Source organism: Salvelinus namaycush, chromosome 18 (genome assembly GCF_016432855.1).
Source record: "Salvelinus namaycush isolate Seneca chromosome 18, SaNama_1.0, whole genome shotgun sequence".
Lineage (NCBI taxonomy): Eukaryota > Metazoa > Chordata > Actinopteri > Salmoniformes > Salmonidae > Salvelinus > Salvelinus namaycush.
The window spans coordinates 30547060-30568443 of NC_052324.1; the positions used below are offsets into that span (position 1 = coordinate 30547060).

At 42.2% G+C, this 21384-nt stretch overlaps 1 protein-coding gene across 4 annotated transcripts in view; it reads right to left on the reverse strand.

Annotated features, from left to right (window-relative positions):
• The window catches only part of LOC120063347 (erlin-2), a 33995-nt gene extending 14157 nt beyond the window's left edge, over nt 1-19838 (reverse strand). The window contains exons 1-8 of one of the 4 annotated variants that reach the window (XM_039013680.1): nt 19752-19827; nt 17731-17789; nt 17471-17578; nt 17041-17122; nt 16616-16662; nt 16448-16509; nt 1792-1917; nt 1046-1119 (exon numbers count right to left, since the gene is read on the reverse strand). In XM_039013680.1, the coding sequence (XP_038869608.1) occupies nt 1046-1119; nt 1792-1917; nt 16448-16509; nt 16616-16662; nt 17041-17122; nt 17471-17577 (498 nt within the window). In that variant the 5' untranslated portion in view covers nt 17578; nt 17731-17789; nt 19752-19827. Of the gene's footprint in view, nt 1-1045; nt 1120-1791; nt 1918-16447; nt 16510-16615; nt 16663-17040; nt 17123-17470; nt 17579-17730; nt 17790-19675 lie in introns of all 4 variants that reach the window. The other 3 variants (XM_039013679.1, XM_039013681.1, XM_039013678.1) reach the window with 3 other exon arrangements.
• Nucleotides 19839-21384: the final 1546 nt, after the last annotated feature.

Consider the following 21384-nt stretch of genomic DNA (forward strand, 5'->3'; position numbering starts at 1 on the left):
ACCACAGCGTAAGCTGTGATTGCGAATAGTTATTGAATTCCTAACCATACCACGTGGAGCATTGTCTACACGGCTGGAAATGGTTAATCTGAGACTATCGATCCCTACAGAATAAGAGCAAATCCTAGATACCATTTGTTAGTAACATATGTTTGTTTATGCATTTCTGTGATTATTTAGTTAGTTAGTAAATAAATGATTATGCCAATTGGTGTATGAATGATTCATAGTAAAGGCTGGGTTCGTTCAGATAACCAACAATTTACGACGTTTGGAATGAGACTGATGTGAAGTAAAGAATAATTAATTAATAGAAGACTAATTGATCAGATACTAAAATATCTGAAGAACATTATGTCTTGAACACAACGCGGTATGTTTGGGGTAAATCCAACACAACACATCACTGAGTACCACTCTTCATATTTTCAACTATGGTGGTGGCTGCATCATGCTATGGGTTTGCTTGTCATCGGCAAGGACTAGGGTGTTTTTTTTAGGATAAAAAGAAACGGAATAGAGCTAAGCACAGGTAAAATCCTAGGAGGAAAACCTGGTTCAGTCTGCTTCCCAACAGCCACTGGGAGACAAATTCACCTTTCAGCTGGACAATAACCTAAATTACTAGGCCAAATATACACGAGTTGCTTACCAAGACCATGTTGAATGTTCTTGAGTGGCCTAGTTACTGTTTTGACTTAAAATCAGCTTGAGAATTTATGGCAGGACTTGAAAATGGCTGTCTAGCAATGATCAGCAACTAACTTAACAGAGCTTGAAGAATTTATATTTTACAAATGTTAGAATTTTTGATAGAGTGTTGTGTAGATTGTTGACAAAAAATGACTTAAATATATTTTAATCACACCTTGTAACAACAAAATGTGGAAACAGTCAAGGTGGTGAATACTTTCTGAAGGTACAGTAAATATATTTAAATAAACATTGATTAATTAATTAACAATATTTATACTGGTATGCAAGGATTCCCTAAGACTAGTTTCTCCCGCCTCCCATGTCTCTCCCTCCCAGTCAGTTCCAGTACCTGTATGATGAGTCCAGGAGCCATGCTGGTCAGATCCTCTTGTAAGGTCAGCTTCAGGTTCTCATCTATCTGGTCTGAGGACACACACACACACACACACACAGAACAGGGTTAGAGGATATACCATGGAGACAGAGGTTGCCATTTGTGATACGACCTACACATGCTATAGTGGGTAAGCCCATAATAGAGCTAACTAGCTAGCTACTACTGTTAGCTAGCCAGATGGCCAGGAATAATTGTTACCTAGCTACCCATGAAGAATTGACAGCTGCCTTGGATAACATTGGTTTTAGATCATTTTTGACTGTTATACTACCCAGTTAGCGACATTATTCAGATTCACATATCTAGCTGATAATTATGAAGTAAAACGTTTGCTTTGTGTATATCTTGTTTTTTCACCATTGCCATTGTCCTGGCTAGAAGAAGGAAGGTTCAGTGAATGGGTAAGTCAATAGGGCTAACTGGCTAGCTAGCGACCCACAAAGAATTGTTAGCTAGCTACCCACAAAGAATTTACATCTACCTTGGATAACATTAGGGAGATGCAGAGTGAGGTAATACAGTAGGGGGAGTGTGAGTGCTTCTCAAATTAAATGTGTTATGCGTTCTCCACAATCTCGTCCTCACAAGTACGTACTCAATAGAATGACCTCGGAGAATGCACTTGGAGCATGGTAGTATGCATATTGAGAAACACCCTTTAAACGAATATTCTAGAACTGCCTATTGTTTACACTTACCGAACAAGCCGATGTAGACCTCCTGAAGAGAATGGACGCTGCAGAACTGGTTGAGCTCATGGTGAACCTTATTGAATATTAAGGCCTTGTCGTAATCCGCTGTGAAGTTCTTCACTATATCATACACTGTAGGAGAGAACAAAGAGTTGCTGTGAAGTTCCTCATTATATCATACACTGCAGAGAGGAGAAAGATATACACTGCAGAGAGGAGAAAGATATTATACATTGCAGAGAGGAGAGAAAGAAGTGTGGCTACATTAAGTAAGTAATAGTGGCTACAATGAATAACCCACTGGGTACACAGTGGTTGAATAAACGCTGTTTCAACATAATTTGTCAACATTTTGTGACGTGGAATCAACGTGGAAAATACATTGGTTTTGAAAAAAAGTAATCAACCAGTACCCCTTTCTTCTCATTTCAACCAGTGTTGCAAACATTGTGGGGAGTCACTGACCCGCAATGGCACGGGCCAACCACCGAGAACCCTAATCTCAAAGTTCCTCTTCTTCCAAGATGCCATCAGCATAAGGAGGGCTTAGTACAAAGAAAGACGTCCACAAGATCAACGCATCAGCAGAGATGTCCAGAACCAGCAACAGAAATTCTGCCTGAAAACGGCCTGCTACTCAGGCCCAGAAGATAGGATATGCATATAATTAGTAGATTTGTAAAGAAAACTCTAAGTTCCAAACTGTTAAAATAATGTTCTGTGAGTATAACAGAACTGATATGGCAGGCGAAAACCCGAGGAAAATCCAACCAGGAAGTACTATTATTTTGAAAGGCTGTTTTTCCATTGAAAGCCTATCCACCATACAAAGACTTAGGACCCAGTTCACGGTCTCTATGGCTTCCTCTACATGTGGCCAGTCTATAGGCATTGTTTCAGGCTTTTACTCTGAAAAATTAGGAAGATACAGCACTTTCAATCAGTGGCCAGTGGAAATTTCCATTCATCAGTCATGCGCCTGATCGGGAACGCGCCTTTCTTGTTTCTCCTTTCCTATTGACGAAGCTTTTGTCCAGTTGAAATATTATTGATTATTTATGACAAAAACAACCAGAGAATTGATTTTAAACATCGTTTGGCATGTTTCTACTAACTTTTATTGTACTTTTTAAAACTTTTCGCCTGGACTTTAGTGCATTTGGATTACTGGACAAAACGAACGAACAATAAGGAGGAATTTGGTCATAAAGAGGGACATTATCGAACAAACAACATTTATTGTCTAACATGGAGACCTGGGAGTGCCACCAGATGAAGATCAAAGGTAAGTGATTAATTTTAATGCTATTTCTGACTTTTGTGACACTCTCCTTGGCTGGAAAATGGCTGTATGGGTTTCCGTGGCTAGGTGCAGGCCTAACATAATCGCAAAGTGTGCTTTCTCCGTAAAGCCTTTCTGAAATCTGACACAGCGGTTGCATTAAGGAGAAGTTTATCTTTATTCGTATGTTTAACACTTGTATCATTTATCAACGTTTATGATGAGTATTTCTGTAAATTAATGTGGCTCTCTGCACTTTCACCGGATGTTTTGGAAGCGAAACATTACAGAACATAACGCGCCAATGTAAACTGCGATTTTTGGATATAATATGACCTTTATCGAACAAAACATACATGTATTGTGTAACATGAAGTCCTATGAGTGTCATCTGATGAAGATCATCAAAAGTTAGTGATTAATTTTATCTCTATTTCTGCTTTTTGTGACTCCTCTCTTTGGCTGGGAAAATGGCTGTGTTTTTCTGTGACTAGGTGCTGACCTAACATAATCGTTTGGTGTGCTTTCGTCGTAAAGCCTTTTTGAAATCAGACACTGTGGCTGGATTTACAAGTTTATCTTTAAAATGGTGTGAAATTCTTGTATGTTTGAGGAATTATAATTATGGAATTTCTGTTGTTTTGAATTTGGCGCCCTGCAATTTCACTGGCTGTTGGCGAGGTGGGACGCTGCCTTCCCGAATATCCCAGAGAGGTTAAGACACAAACAGCTTACAGACGGTAGGCAATTAAGGTCACAGTTCTGAAAACTTAGGACACTAAAGAGGCCTTTCTACTGACTCTGAAAAACACCAAAAGAAAGATGCCCAGGGTCGTCCCTGCTCATCTGCGTGAACATGCCTTGGGCATGCTGCAAGGAGGCATGAGGACTTCAGATGTGGCCAGGGCAATACATTGCAATGTCCGTACTGTGAGACGCCTAAGACAGCACTACAGGGAAACAGGACAGAGAGCTGATCGTCCTCGTAGTGGAAGACCACGTGTAACAACACCTGCAGAGGATCGGTACATCCGAACAAGTACAGGATGGCAACAACAACTGCTTGAGTTACACCCGGAATGCACAATCCCTCCATCAGTGCTCAGACTAGAGGTCGGCCGATTATGATTTCAACGCCGATACCGATACCGATTATTGGAGGACCAAAAAAGCTGATACCGATTAATCATCCGATTTTTTAAAATGTATTTGTAATAATGACAATTACAACAATACTGAATGAACACTTATTTTAACTTAATATAATACATCAATAAAATCAATTTAGCCTCAAATAAATAATGAAACATGTTCAATTTGGTTTAAATAATGCAAAAACAAAGTGTTGGAGAAGAAAGTAAAAGTGCAATATGTGCCATGTAAGAAAGCTAACGTTTAAGTTCCTTGCTCAGAACATATGAAAGCTGGTGGTTCCTTTTAACATGAGTCTTCAATATTCCCAGGTAAGAAGTTTTAGGTTGTAGTTATTATAGGAATTATAGGACTATTTCTCTCTATACCATTTGTATTTCATATACCTTTGACTATTGGATGTTCTTATAGGCACTTTAGTATTGCCAGTGTAACAGTATAGCTTCCATCCCTCTCCTCGCCGCTACCTGGGCTCGAACCAGGAACACATCGACAACAGCCACCCTCGAAGCAGCGTTACCAATGCAGAGCAAGGGGAACTACTCCAAGTCTCAGAGCGAGTGACGTTTGAAACGCTATTAGCGCGCACCCCGCTAACTAGCTAGCCATTTCACATCGGTTACACCAGCCTAATCTCAGGAGTTGATAGGCTTGAAGTCATAAACAGCACAGTGCTTGAAGCATTGCGAAGAGCTGCTGGCAAAACGCACGGAAGTGCTGTTTGAATGAATGCTTACGAGCCTGCTGGTGCCTACCATCGCTCAGTCAGACTGCTCTATCAAATCATAGACTTAATTATAACACAGAGAAATACGAGCCTTAGGTCATTAATATGGTCGAATCCGGAAACTCTCTCGAAAACAAAACGTTTATTCTTTCAGTGAAATACGGAACCGTTCCGTATTTTATCTAACAGGTGGCATCCATAAGTCTAAATATTCCTGTTACATTGCACAAGCTTCAATGTTATGTCATAATTACGTAAAATTCTGGCAAATTAGTTCGCAATGAGCCAGGCGGCTCAAACTGTTGCATATACCCTGACTCTGCGTGCAATGAACGCAAGAGAAGTGACACAATTTCACCTGGTTAATATTGCCTGCTAACCTGGATTTCTTTTAGCTAAATATGCAGGTTTAAAAATATATACTTCTGTGTATTAATTTTAAGAAAGGCATTGATGTTTATGGTTAAGTACACGTTGGAGCAACGACAGTCCTTTTTCGCGAATGCGCACTGCATCGATTATATGCAACGCAGGACACGCTAGATAAACTAGTAATATCATCAACCTTGTGTAGTTATAACTAGTGATTATGATTGATTGATTGTTTTTTATAAGATAAGTTTAATGCTAGCTAGCAACTTACCTTGGCTTCTTACTGCATTCGCGTAACAGGCGGGCTCCTCGTGAGGCAGGTGGTTAGAGCGTTGGACTAGTTAACCGTAAGGTTGCAAGATTGAATCCCTGAGCTGACAAAGTAAAAATCTGTCGTTCTGCCCCTGAACAAGGCAGTTAACCCACCGTTCCTAGGCCGTCATTGAAAATAAGAATGTGTTCTTAACTGACTTGCCTAGTTAAATAAAAGGTGTAAAATAGAATAATAATACAAATAAAATAAAAAACGACGAAACAGGCATCCAAAATTACCGATTTCCGATTGTTATGAAAACTTGAAATCGGCCCAAATTAAAATCGGCCATTCCGATTAATCGGTCGACCTCTAGCTCAGAATGTCTGCAATAGGCTGAGAGAGGCTGGATTGAGGGCTTGTCGGCCTGTTGAATGGCAGGTCCTCACCAGACAACACCGGCAACTACGTTGCATATGGGCACAAACCCACTGTCGCTGGACCAGACAGGAGTGGCAAAAAGTGCTCTTCACTGACGAGTCGCGTTTTTCTCTCACCAGGGGTGATGGTCGGATTCGCGGTTCTCTCTCACCAGGGGTGATGGTCGGATTCGCGTTTATCGTGGAAGGAGCGGGAGCGGGATCGATTTGGAGGTGGAGGGTCCGTCATGGTCTGGGGCGGTGTGTCACAGCATCATCGGACTGAGCTTGTTGTCATTGTAGGCAATCTCAACACTGTGCGTTACAGGGAAGACATCCTCCTCCCTCATGTGGTACCCTACCTGCAGGCTCATCCTGACATGACCCGCAAGCATGACAATGCCACCAGCCATACTGCTCGTTCTGTGCGTGATTTCCTGCAAGACAGGGATGTCAGTGTTCTACCATGGCCAGCAAAGAGCCCAGATCTCAATCCCATTGAGCACGTCCGGGACCTATTGAATCTAAGGGTGAGGGCTAGGGCCATTCCCCCCAGAAATGTCCGGGAACTTGCAGGTGCCTTGGTGGAAGAGTGGGGTAACATCTCACAGCAAGAACGGGCAAATCTGGTGCAGTCCACAAGGAGGAGATGCACTGCAGTACTTAACTTCTTACGGCTGAGATCGGCTGAGATCCCGTTAACGGGATCGACTTGAAAACAGCCAGTGAAAGTGCAGGGCGCCAAATTCAAACAGAAATCTCATAATTATAATTCCCCAAACATACAAGTATTTTACACCATTTTAAAGATAAACTTGTTGTTAAACCCACCACAGTGTCCGATTTCAAAAAGGCTTTACGACGAAAGCACACCATCTGATTATGTTAGGTCAGTACCTAGTCACAGAAAAACACAGCCATTTTTCCAGCCAAAGAGAGGAGTCACAAAAAGCAGAAATAGAGATAAAATTAATACTAACCTTTGATGATCATCAGATGACACTCATAGGACTTCATGTTACACAATACATGTATGTTTTGTTCGATAAAGTTCATATTTATATCCAAAAATCTTAGTTTACATTGGTGCGTTAAGTTCAGTAATGTTTTGCCTCCAAAACATCCGGTGATTTTGCAGAGAGCCACATCAATTTACAGAAATACTCATAATAAACATTGATAAAAGATACAAGTATTATACATGGAACTTTAGATAAACTTCTCCTTAATGCAACCGCTGTGTCAGATTTCCAAAAAACTTTACCGAAAAAGCACACCATGCTATAATCTGAGTACAGCGCTCAGAGACCAAAACAAGCCATACAGATATCTGCCATGTTGTGGAGCCAACAGAAGTCAGAAATAGCATTATAAATATTCACTTACCTTTGATGATCTTCATCAGAATGCACTCACAGGAATCCCAGTTCGACAATAAATGTTTGTTTTGTTCGATAACGTCCATAATTTATGTCCAAATACCTCCTTTTTGTTCGCGCGTTTAGTTCCAAAATCCAAATTGACGAAAAGTCAAAAAATTCCATTACAGTTCGTAGAAACATGTCAAACAATGTATAGAATCAACCTTTAGGATGTTTTTAACATAAATCTTCAATAATGTTTCAACCGGAGAATTCCTTTGTCTGTAGAAATGCAGTGGCACTCTGCCAGAGCCATGGCTCAATCAGCTCTTATTCCCTCATCCTTCACAGTAGAAGCATCAAACAAGGTTCTAAAGACTGTTGACATCTAGTGGAAACCTTAGGAAGTGCAATATGACCCCATAGACACTGTGTATTCGATAGGCCAAGAGTTGAAAACTACAAACCTCAGATTTCCCACTTCCTGGTTGGATTTTTCTCAGGTTTTCGCCTGCCATATGAGTTCTGTTATACTCACAGACATCATTCAAACAGTTTTAGAAACTTCAGAGTGTTTTCTATCCAAATCTAATCCAAATCTAATAATATGCATATCCTAGCTTCTGGGACTGAGTAGCAGGCAGTTTACTCTGGGCACCTCATTCATCCAAGCTACTCAATATTGCCCCCAGCCATAAGAAGTTAACTTCATTGGGATAGGGGGCAGTATTTTCACATCCGGATGAAAAGTGTGCCCAAAGTAAACTGCCTGTTTCTCAAGCCCAGAAGCGAGGACATGCATATAATTGGTAGATTTAGATAGAAAACACTCTAAAGTTTCTAAAACTTAAAATTATGTCTGTGAGTATAACAGAACTTATTTGGCAGGCGAAAACCCGAGGACAAACCATCCAGGAAAAATATTTGGAGGTCACTGTGTTTTCAATTGGTTTTCTATGGGAAACTATATTTATGAGGAACCTGGTTGCAGTTCCTATGGCTTCCACTAGATGTCAACAGTCTTTAGACATTGGTTGATGTTTTTCTTTTGAGAAATGAAGAAGTAGGGCTGTTCATTGTGAGTGTTAAGCCAAGTGGACTCTTCTGTGTGGCGCACGTGAACTGGAGCTCGCTCCACGTTGTATTTATCCGCTATTGAACACAGTATATTCAATCTTACATTTTATCGATTATTTACGTTTTAGGATATCTAAGGTTGGATTAGGAAAGTTGTTTGAAATGTTTGGACCAAGTTTACAGGTAACTTACTAGATACTTTGTAGTCATGTTGGGCGAGTTGGAACCGGTGTATTTCTGAATCAAACGCGCCAAATAAAATGGACATTTTTGGGATATAAAGAAGGAATTTATCGAACAAAAAGGACCATTTGTGATGTTTCTGGGACATTTTGGAATGCCAACAGAAGAAGATCTTCAAAGGTAAGGCCTAAATTATATTGTTATTTCTGACATTTGTGTCGCACCTGCCTGGTTGAAATATGTTTTTCATGTGTTGGTATGCGGGGCGCTGTCCTCAGATAATTGTATGGTTTGCTTTCGCCGTAAAGCCTTTTTGAAATCTGACGCGGCGGCTGGATTAACAACAAGTTAAGCTTTATTTTGATGTATTGCACTTGTGATTTTATAAAAGTTAAATATTTATAGTAATTTAATTTGAATTTGGCGTTCTGCAATTTCACAGGATGTTGTCGAGGTGGGACGGCGTCCCACTGATCCGAAAGAAGTTAATGCAGCTGGTGGCCACACCAGATACTTACTGTTACTTTTGATTTTGACCCCCCTTTGTTCAGGGACACATTATTCAATTTCTGTTAGTCACATGTCTGTGGAACTTGTTCAGTTTGTCTCAGTTGTTGAATCTTGTTATGTTCATACAATATTTACACGTTAAGTTTGCTGAAAATAAATACAGTTGACAGTGAAAGGACGTTTCTTTTTTGCTTAGTTTACACTCTAAATTATTTCAATGTGTCTTTCTCCATTCTGATTGTTTTATACTGTTCAATTCAACCTAAAATAATTTCCTGCACTCATTTGAGATCATTTCCACACTGCCACAATATGGGCAAAAATACTAGGCCTTATTTTTAACCAAATGTTGCAATTGCGATTTAGATCAAAACACTTGGGTGAACTTTTGGAATCATGGAAATAGAACGTTTATTATAACTCTATAGTTAGAATATAAATAATAGTGGGCACTATGAATACAGTGTTGTTTGACATGACAATGAATGAAAATGCCATGGACGAGTTATTGTGACAGGGTAGGAACCAAAGTGATGTTCCGTGTTTCCTAGGGGACCCTATAATCTTTGACTACCATAAATCTTTATTCATGTAGCCAACATATTCATGCTTCGCCTACTCCTCTTTCATTTAGAAGATACTGTTGCACAAACAACATGCTGATTTAAGCCTCCACCAATACTGGTATCAGGCTGTATGAGCTAGCCTCTTGAAGCTAGGGGGCAGAATTTTTATATTTGTGATAAAAACGTTCCCAAGGTAAACGGACTATTTCTCAGGCTCAGATATTAGAATATGCATATAATTGACAGATTAGGATAGAAAACACTAAAGTTTCCAAAACTGTCAAAATATTGTCTGTGAGTATAACAGAACTGAATTTGCAGGCGATAACCTGAGGAACTCCAACCCGGAAGTGCTTAAAAAATAATAATCCGTGTTACATTGCTTGCCCGTCCTCCATTTAAAGGCGTATTAACCAGATTTATTTTCCAATGGCTTCCTCAGGCTGTGACCAGGCTTTAGACATAGTTTCAGGCTTTTATTTTGAAAAATTAGCGAGATTTATCAAAACACGTCAGTGGATGGCCAGGTGTCCTTTGATTGGTTCCTGCGCAAGAGGGATTTTGCTCGACATTTTCTATCTCTGTAGAATTGAACAGTTTACCGTCTGGTTGAAATATGATCGATTATGTATGTTAAAAACAACCTGAGGATTGATTATAAAAAACCTTTGACATGTTTCTACGAACATTACGGATACTTTTTGGAATTTTCATCTGCCCTTCAGTACCAGAACAAGCTTGTGGCTTTCTGAACATAACGCGCAAACCAAATAGCGATTTTTGGTTATAACGCTAATCTTTATCGAACAAAAATAACATTTATTGTGTAACTGGGAGTTTCGTGAGTACAAACATCCGAAGATTATCAAAGGTAAGCGGTTAATTGTATTGCTTTTCTGACTTTCGTGACCAAGCTAATTTAAGGCTAACTGTTCTAGCTATTCTTTGTTCTTTGTCTAGTGAATGATAAACTCACAAACGCTTGGATTGCTTTCGCTGTAAAGCATATTTTCAAAATCTGACACCATAGGTGGATTAACAACAAGCTAAGCTGTGTTTTGGTATATTTCACTTGTGATTTCATGATTATAAATATTTTTTGTATTATTTTTGAACTTGATACTTTTTGGAATTTGTGTCTGCCTTTCAGGGCGGGAACGAGCATGTGGTTTTCTGAACATAACGCGCAAACGAAATGGCGGATTTTGGTTATAAAACTAATATTTATCGAACAAAAAGAACATTTATTGTGTAACTGGGAGTCTCGTGAGTACAAACATCCGAAGATTATCAAAGGTAAGCGATTAATTTTATTGCTTTTCTGACTTTCGTGACCATGCTAATTTAAGGCTAGCTTTTCTAGCAGTGATTGATACACTCACAAACGCTTGGATTGCTTTCGCCGTAAAGCCTTTTTGAAATCTGACGTGGCGGCTGGATTAACAACAAGCTAAGCTGTGTTTTGGTATATTTCACTTGTGATTGCATGATTATAAATATTTTTAGTATTATTTTTGAGTTTGGCGCGCTGCCAATTCAGCGGTTGTTTACGAAAATGATCCCTTAATCGGGATCTGTGCGCCAAGAAGCTAGCTACGTTTGCTCTGACTCAGTACTTAGCTAGCCAGCTAACTAGCAATTAACATTAGTGGCTAACACGATTTAGCTAACTTGCTAAGAAAATACAAACTAGCTGTTTGCAGATGTAAGAAACAAACTAATATTGTAATTATAGAACGCTTGTGGATTTATATTAAGATCAAATTTGGAAACAACATTGTTGTCATCAACATTGCGGCATGTGCTGCATTGACCATGCAGACTGAACGAAAGTGTCTCGTGGTTAAGCAACAATAAATGCTCTCCTTGAGTCTCTCTCTCTCTCATCAGTTATGTTTCCTTGACAGACATTTCTCTTGTTTTGTATTGTTCTATGTTGTGGGACTAAGTCTGTGTGGAAAGCGGCGTGGAGAGAGAGAGAGATGACTCAAGTAGCGGAGTAAACTATAGAAATGGACTTTACACACAGCGTATCACATTTAACAAACCAAACATTCAAATACCGTTATAGAAGGTAAAGTAAAAACCCAAACCGGTCCGTGCATCAATACCGGTATATAGTAAAATATGGTATACGCCAAAGCCCTATTTCACTAAGAGAAAAAGTGATTCACTAAAGAGCTGTTTTATTTTACTAAAACAGTTAAAAGGTCCAATGAAGAGTTTTATCTCAAAATCAAATAATTTCTGGTAACAATTAAGGACCATACTGTGATTGTTTTCAATTAAAATGGTAAAATGGACACAAAAATAGAAGCTATCTGCATTTATGTCAAAATTGAGTTAGACGCCAGTTTCGATTGCCGATAGATAGGCCTAGTGCACGGTTCTCTCGTTCCCCTCTCTCTCTCTCATCAGTTATGTTTCCTTGACAGACATTTCTCTTGTTTTGTATCGTTCTATGTTCGTTAATACACTGCTCAAAAAAATAAAGGGAACACTTAAACAACACAATGTAACTCCAAGTCAATCACACTTCTGTGAAATCAAACTGTCCACTTAGGAAGCAACACTGATTGACAATAAATGTCACATGCTGTTGTGCAAATGGAATAGACAAAAGGTGGAAATTATAGGCAATTAGCAAGACACCCCCAATAAAGGAGTGGTTCTGCAGGTGGTGACCACAGACCACTTCTCAGTTCCTATGCTTCCTGGCTGATGTTTTGGTCACTTTTGAATGCTGGCGGTGCTTTCACTCTAGTGGTAGCATGAGACGGAGTCTACAACCCACACAAGTGGCTCAGGTAGTGCAGCTCATCCAGGATGGCACATCAAAGCGAGCTGTGGCAAGAAGGTTTGCTGTGTCTGTCAGCGTAGTGTCCAGAGCATGGAGGCGCTACCAGGAGACAGGCCAGTACATCAGGAGACGTGGAGGAGGCCGTAGGAGGGCAACAACCCAGCAGCAGGACCGCTACCTCCGCCTTTGTGCAAGGAGGAGCACTGCCAGAGCCCTGCAAAATGACCTCCAGCAGGCCACAAATGTGCATGTGTCAGCATATGGTCTCACAAGGGCTCTGAGGATCTCATCTCGGTACCTAATGGCAGTCAGGCTACCTCTGGCGAGCACATGGAGGGCTGTGCGGCCCCACAAAGAAATGCCACCCCAATCAAGTGGACAGTTTGATTTCACAGAAGTGTGATTGACTTGGAGTTACATTGTGTTGTTTAAGTGTTCCCTTTATTTTTTTGAGCAGTGTATTAAACTCACTAACTGCCCCTGCTTGCTGACTCCGTGTCAACGTTACCGAATACTGCCTCACTGAATGGAAGCAGCAGTTAAATCAGGACTTCCCAGATGGTCAACGAACAGGGACAACTACTTCGCCAACACCACGACCAGCTGCACATCTGGGGACGCCTATGGATGAGGTCCTCCGCGTTCTTCAACGTCTCTAAATTTCCCGAGGGGCATCACCCGTAACAAGCAGAGAATTCTCTACCACAAGTCAACCCAGTGAGACAACACCCCAGCCCATCCAACCGTCCGCCCAGGTCAGCGATGTCCGTTTGTCCTTCCCGGACAAATATGACGGGACTCCTTCCAAATAACGTGGCTTCCTGCTCCAGTGCTCCCTCTATTTCACTCATCAGATGGGAGCACCCACAACGGAGAGGTCCAAGGTTGCCACGGTTATTTCCCTGCTGATCAAACAAGCATTGGTGTGGGCTACGGCCTTCTGGGAGAGAGGAGGAGCTGGCTTCCTATGAGGGGTTCATAGCTCTGTTCAGGAGGCTCTTTGACCATCCACCGGAGGGCAGAGAGGGGGGTGAGCATCTACTCCAACTACGACAGGATGGCCAGACCACAGCGGAGTAGGCACTTATCTTTCGGACAGTGGCAGCATCCATGGCTCCTCACCCTATTCAGAAGAGGATTGCGCGAAGAGGTCCTTCGTTGACCGTCAAGAGCCTGAATCCATGGAGGTAGGGGCCACACGCCTCCACGCATCTGAGCGACGCAGTTAGGGCTCTATCCCCATTGCGGCCAGGAGGGGCACCAGCTTCAACGGTGTCCGGTACATTCCAACCTGGAATCCACGAGAGCAGAAGGACGGCCCGTAATCATCCGTCTCCTGGGTTAGGAGTGAGTAATCCATCTTCCCTTTCCACCAAACCTTTTTTAGTATCCATTTCACTAGCTGGCTGTCTCTCATCTATTGTTTCTACAGCTCTAGTGGATTCCGGTGCCGCAGGGAATTTTATTGACCCGGCCCTTGCCTCTTCCCTGCACATCACCTCATACCTGCTCTTCTCTCCGTTTCCGGTCCAAGCATTGGAAATGCAACCATTGGGATCCAGCACTATTACGCACGTCACAGCTCCACTCACCCTCACTGTGGGAACCAAGCACCAGGAAAGCCTTTCCTTCCTCATCACCTCCGCACCTGTGCACAAAGTCATACTTGGCCTCCTGTGGCTCCAACTCTATAATCCCACCATCTCCTGGTCAGAGAGGAGGATTACCACCTGGGGACGAAGATGTCAGAGGACCTGCTTTCCTGCACCCTGTGGTTCCACGTCTGTGGGCTCTGTGAGTGTACGCCTACCCATCAATCGGTCCTCCCGTATCGTTGGATCCGTGTTTTGGGAAGTAAATGTGGACATCCGCCAGGCTCTGGAGAGGGTACCCATTCCTGCCACCTGCCCTCCGGAGCGCATCTACGTCCCCACGGGGGTCAGAGATCGGTTGCTGACCTGGACACACACATCCCTCACCGCTGGACACCCAGGTATCACCTGCACCACTCGATCCCTTTCTGAGAAATACTGGTGACTCACTTTGGCCCAGGATGTTGCATACTATGTCAACTCATGTTCAGTATGTACTCAATCTAAATCTTCCCGACACGGTCCAGCAGGACAACTCCTTCCCCCTCCTGTGCCTCAGCATCCCTGGTCTCATCTGTCCATTGATTTTGTCACTGATCTCCCCTCCTCTGATGGTTTCACTACCATTTTGGTAGTTGTGTACAGATTCTCCAAATCATGCCGTTTCATCCCTCTCTCTGGTCTCCCTACCGCTCTCCAGGTTGCTCAGGCACTGTTCCAGCAGGTCTTCCGGCACTCTGGCCATCCGGAGGATATCGTCTCCGATCATGGCCCCCAATTCACATCATGTGTATGAAGGCCTTCATGGAGAAGCGGATCGCCACAGCAGTGAGGCTCCCGTGTTCCATCCTGGTGATCACGTCTGGCTCTCCACCAGGAACCTCCCGTTCTGCCTTCCCTGTAAGAAGTGGAGTCCCCAGTTTGTGGGGCTGTTCAAGGTCCTCGGAAGGGTCAATGAGGTAACTTACAGATTACTACTCCCATCTAACTACCGGATCTCACCATCTTTTCATGTTTCCCTCAGGCTGGTGGTTCCTGGTCCCCTGGCTGATGACATCCCCCACGACCTCCCTTGGACATTGAGGGGAGCCCCGTCTATGCCGTCAGATCACCCCTGGACTCCCAACGTCGTGGGGTCGGCTCCAGTACCTGGTGGACTGGGAAGTGTACGGTCCAAAGGAGCTGCCAGAACTGGTGGTAAGTTGACCGGCGACGTGGAGTGGGAGTAGACGTGACAGTTCCCGCTCTTCGGCGCTCGATGTCGCCGGTCTACTAACCACCGGTCCTGGTAACCCATCTTTACGCACACTTGCGTTTCATCATCAGTCACACCTAATTTTGCTATCAGGCAGTAATGTTTTTGTTTCCTTGTCAGACGTTTCTCGTTTTGTATCATTCTATGTTCGTTAATATTAAAGTCACTAACTGCACCTGTTTGCTGACCCCTGCGTTGACGTTACAGGGACGCACTGGGAGACCCAAACCTTTGCTGACAGCTCAGCTGCATTGTGAATTCACGTGGAATTTTATACATTTTTATTGTCATTTTAACGAAAACCGACAAAAAAATGAGTTAACGTTTTTTTTGTTGTCACATCTCTATTTGAAACTTTCTTGCTTAGTGGTCTATTAACAAATGTACCGCCTGATGTCACCAGGCAGGCCAACACTCACACCAAAACAGGCAGAAATTTCAGGCGGTCTTTTCAAACAGCTCAGACACTAAAAGAGCATTATAATACTTTTCACAATTTTACAGTATTATTCCAACCTCAGTGTGGAAATATATATAAAACCGAGGAAAAACAAGTTTACTGCACAGAGCCTTTAAGACTGAATACAATTCATAAGTTGGAAAATGAGTCACCCTTTGAAATAATGGTGCAGTGGACAACGCACTGTTACAATACATGGGTTACAATGTTCTGAAATAGTACAACCTATATACTAAGGAAGGATTTGAAAATTAGACATGCTATGCCACAAGTAAGATCCCAAGGGGCTCCCGAGTGGCGCAGCGGTCTAATGCACTGCATCTCAGTGCAAGAGGATTCACTACAGACACCCTAGTTCGAATCCAAGCTGTATCACAACCGGCCGTGATTGGGAGTCCCATAGGGCAGCGCACAATTGGCCCAGCATCGTCCGGGTTTGGCCGGTGTAGGCCGTCATTGTAAATAAGAATTTGTTCTTAACTGACTTGCCAAGTTAAATAAAGGTTAAAGAAAAAAGAAAAATAAGATCAGTTTTGAGTTGTGTTGAGAGATTAAACATGAGCACATAGTAAAATTTAAATCAAACTACAATATGTGTTTTATTGACATTTTTTATCTGCTCCACCTTTTGATTTATTGGCAAATTACTTTACCTGCTGAGGGTACAAGGTAGTTCACCACTTCTATCCGGTCAAAGTAAATCATCACTCCACCACTGAAATAAATAAAAACAGAATGTAACACATACATGCAATAAATCCTCAAGAATGGAGATAAAAGTAGCTGGTTCATTTTGGGAAGAGATAGACAGACAACCCTACCCTGTTCCACACGGTACATTCTTCACTTCATCTGTCTGTAGAGTGGTCTACAAAGACAGAAATAAAGAGAAGGCATTCAACACTCAAAAATCCATTACTTCCGCAGGGCTCAATTTGAATAAAACCTGCATTGTATTATTTACACAGTAGTTCCTTTTTCCAAGGTCAAATAACTTCAGACTGGTCTTGGGCACTGTATGAAAACCTACATGTAAACTCCCCTCACAAGTGTACTGTTACTTTCCAGAAAAAAGTGTGTGGGCTTGGGGCCATGTTTGTAAACAAACTGACAAAGACAGTGCTTAGCATAAACATTGAAGTCCGGCCTCAGTCTTTGTACAACTACATTTGAACCTAAACCCCTCACTCCCAGTCAGACCAGTCATGCTGAGGGCCTGTTCCTGAGAACGGTCTGTCTGTCTCACCTGCACAGACTTGAAATTAGTGATGAAGGGCATCATGAGGTGGAAGCCAGGGCTACTGGTGGTGGTCAGGAGAGCTCCTCCTCTGTGGAACACACACATGATCACATCACAAGGAAATGACAAGAATCACATCAGAGCCAAAAGTCAATCAAAATGGTTCTGATGTAGTGTGCAACCACAATTGCAAATGTTAGTTGTAAATGTGAGGAGACTGGAGAATTTGCTGGACTGATCTGAACTTCAACAGAAAATAATCTTAGCCCTCTTTCTATATCACACTACAGATATAATCTGAGTTTAGCGCTGGTATGAAGTATGTGTGCAGTGCACTGCAAGGTGAACTGATGCATGTCTCCAGAAACCAAAATGCATTAATACACAGTAAGCCTCACAGTAGACATAACAATGACTAGCCTAATATCTAACTGACCTGTAGTAAACTCCAGTGTGTCCCTCCTCAATCTTGTGCACAGAAGAGAAGAGAGCTGCACCTCCAATTGCACAGATTATTGAGGCTATGGCACCCAACTGTGCCATCCTGGGAAGAAGAAGGACAAACAATGAGTTTCAAAAGGATCAACATACACAATGTTGGACATATTAATGAAATAAGTCTATAAGCCTAGCCTATATAACAAGTAGGCTAGAATAAGGCTTTCATAACAATCAAATTGTAGTAAATAGAGTTACCTTGCAAGCTCTGGATATTAGCTAGAACAGTTGAATAGAATCAACCAGTGCCTTCTATACTGAACAAAAATATAAACACAACATGTAAAGTGTTAGTCCCATATTTCACGAGGTGATATAAAAGACCCCAGAAATGTTCCATACGCACAAAGCTTATTTCTTATAAATATTGTGCACCTGTTAGTGAGCATTTCTCCTTTGCCAAAATAATCCATCCACCTGACAGGTGTGAGATATCAACAAGCTGATTAAACAGCATGATCATTACACAGGTGCACCTTGTGCTGTGGACAATAAAAGGCCACCCTAAAAAGTGCAGTTGTGTCACACAACACAATGCCACAGATGTCTCACGCCAGCCCACGACCTCCATATCCGGCTTCTTCACCTGCAGTAACATCTGAGACCAGCCACTTGGACAGCTGATGAAACTGTGTGTTTGCACAACCAAAGAATTTCTGCACAAACTGTCTCAGGGTAGCTCATCTGCGTGCTGGACGTCCTCACTAGTGTCTTGACCTGACTGCAGTTCGGCGTTGTAAATCCCAGTTTCAACTGTACTGGGCAAATAGCAGACATTATGTATGACATCATGTGGGCAAGCGGTTTGCTAAGGTCAACATTGTGAACAGAGTGCCCCATGGTGGCGGTGGGATTATGGTACGGGCAGGCATAAGCTAAAGACAACAAACACAAATGCATTTTATTGATGGCAATTAGAATGCACAGAGATACCGTGACAAGATCCTGAGGCCCATTGTTGTGCCATTCATCCACCGCTATCACCTCATGTTTCAGCATGATAATGCCCCATGTAGCAAGGATCTGTACACAATTCCTGGAAGCTGAAAATGTCCCAGTTCATGGCAATACTCACCAGACATGTCACCCATTGATCATGTTGACGATACTCTAGATTGATGTGTATGACAGCGTGTTCCACTTCCAGCCAATATCTAGGAACTTCGCACAGCCATTAAAGAGGAGTGGGACAACATTCCACAGGCCAACTCTATGTGAAGGAGATCTGTCACGCTGCATGAGGCAAATGCTGGGATGTGTCACGCTGCATGAGGCAAATGGTCAAACCAGATACTGACTGGTTTTCTGATCCACTCCCCTACTTTAAAAAAAAGATATGTGACCAACAGATGCATATCTGTATTCCCAGTCATGTGAAATCCATAGATTAGCCCCTAATGAATTTATTTAAATTGACTGATTCCTTAGATGAACTGTAACTCTGAAATTGTTGCGTTTATATTTTTGTTCAGTGTATTTGGAATAGGCTATAGCCATTTAAACATTAGGCTGGAATCAATCACAGGTATTAACAACATATGTGATATCCAGGCACAGGGTAGGCATATTGTTGTCAGGCTAAACTCCTCTGTCAGGAAGAAGAAGCTTAGCTGAGACATCAACAAGGACTGACCTTGTAGCGTTATAAGAGGATTGGCCAAGACAGGGCGTGATAAAAACTTCTCCCGGCTGCCTTATCTCATAACAATCCTAACAACTGCAGCCAGCCCAAACGTACTAACTTAGTGTGTAGTTAGCTATACAATACCTCAAAATAAGACCGCTAAACAAACCTCAAGTCAAGCAATGACAGGAAGCAGGCTTTTGATACCAGGTCGTGAACCTTTTTCTTGCACGTGTAGGATCAGTATCTTTGGTTCCACTTTCTAACATGGAGAAGTTGATTCACTTTGAGTTGACATAATACTAACAGCAAACCATGAATCGCCCAGTCTTTGACGTACTCATACACCCCTCTCCAGCAAGACAAGACTAAATAAGCCAACTACGTAACAAGCAACCGTTTGGCTTTTTAGCATCTATGCTAGCTACTTTAGCTACCTAGCTAGCTAACGTTAACCTAGACTACGCTCGATTTCAAACACGGGAACGGTCACATCCACTGACACAATATTTCACTCACATTGTTGTCATTGTAGATACTTGATAGGTACGTTAAACCCCATTGACAAAGGTGTTCTAGAAATCCGTACTATTACCTGTAGTATTATCACTCGAGGTGCCTCCTCCACCGACAAAAATACGCAAACACCTGCTACCAGGCTCACTTCCGCATTTTACGTCACACGTCATCAGTTGGACGTTCTTCAACGAGGAAATATCCCACAAGACCAACAGAGGGGGACAACGAGTATCATAGAAAGCTAATTATTCTGTTGTGAAGTTGATCAGGAGTACTGATAGGTAAATTGCTACCCCTTGGCTTAAGTGATACTTGAGTGACTAGACTAGCGAGCAGAGTTGCTTTATATTAATGTTACATGATAGGAACATAGATTTGGTCAGTGTTTCACAGGGGATCATAATTACTGGGGAACATGTTATTGTATAAAAGCACCCCTTAGTCCTGTGCGTATATGAGAGTGGTGAAGTTTTAATGGATGCAGGGTTGGTTGGTAGGGCAATACAATAGGTGGCGGCATGTACCTATAACGTTTGTTTGCAGACCGCCATAATACCAAAGAAGAAGAAGAATAAGTGGTGCGCGCGGCGATGAGAGCTTTGTATCTGAAGGCCTTGTGTGGGTAAAAGCCAATTTATGCGTGATCCAAAAATGTGCTTGTAGGCTTGTATGGATGGTGTGATGCAATTGCGGAGCCTCTGGAGGCAAGCAGGGGCCAAATTGAGCTCTGTACTGCATCGCCGTGCGCCTCTCAAATGTTGTAACAATGCGAAGAGCTCCAAATCGCTGTGCATTGGCATGATTGGTTGACGGTAGGTGAGAGTGGGAGGTCCTATATAAACACAAACTCACTTCCTTGACAACTTCATTTACAACAGCCCCTGCTCCACGGAGCGCAAGAAGTATGAATTCCTTGACTTCAGCAGAGGCCATATCACCATAAATGCTGCAAGGCAAATGCAGCCCTCGGATTGACCACGCAGCGCCTCTAAGCCCATATAGGCTGTCCAGTGTCATTGCTGTACTTTGCTAGTCATTTGTTTGAGAGCCATCTGAGGACCATGCTGTCTTAAAATGTTTGGGGTTTAGTCTAATGTATTCTGAAGGTCTGTTGGTTTATCTGTAGGCCTATTAGTGTTTACGTTTGACAATATTCCCAAACCTTTATCAATTTGCCACTGTAGTAATTGTCTTTGTTTTCAATTGGTTGCAGTTGAGCCCATGTGCTGGACTGGCTAACTTCACTGATAGTGGTGGTTCAAGGAACTGACTAAGTTTGCCTAACGAATCAGCTGTAAAAAATAAAATTTAAGAAGATCTACATTATATTATAAATACATATTAACATATTATTTACAGCCTTGAAAAGTAGAGTGAGAACTCTTCAACAAGCTTGAAAAACATTTATGTGTTTTCTCACCTCAACAAGTCTTTATTAGATGGGTGCAATGGTCCAGGGCAGAGATTTGGATATAATATCCAGGGTCATGACGCAGAGATGGCGAACACTTTATTTATAGCCCTCGATCGGTCGCCTCAGAAATATGAAACGCCAACCCTAACCCCTAGGTGTCGCAGTGCATGGCAGATCTGTGCTGCACATTTTTAACGTGGAGAGAAAAAGGAATAACCGAGTGAGGGGAAAATAAGTTTGTCAGAGTTCACCAAGTAGCCTATCAAGGGAACATCGCTGGAACTGGCAACGTAAG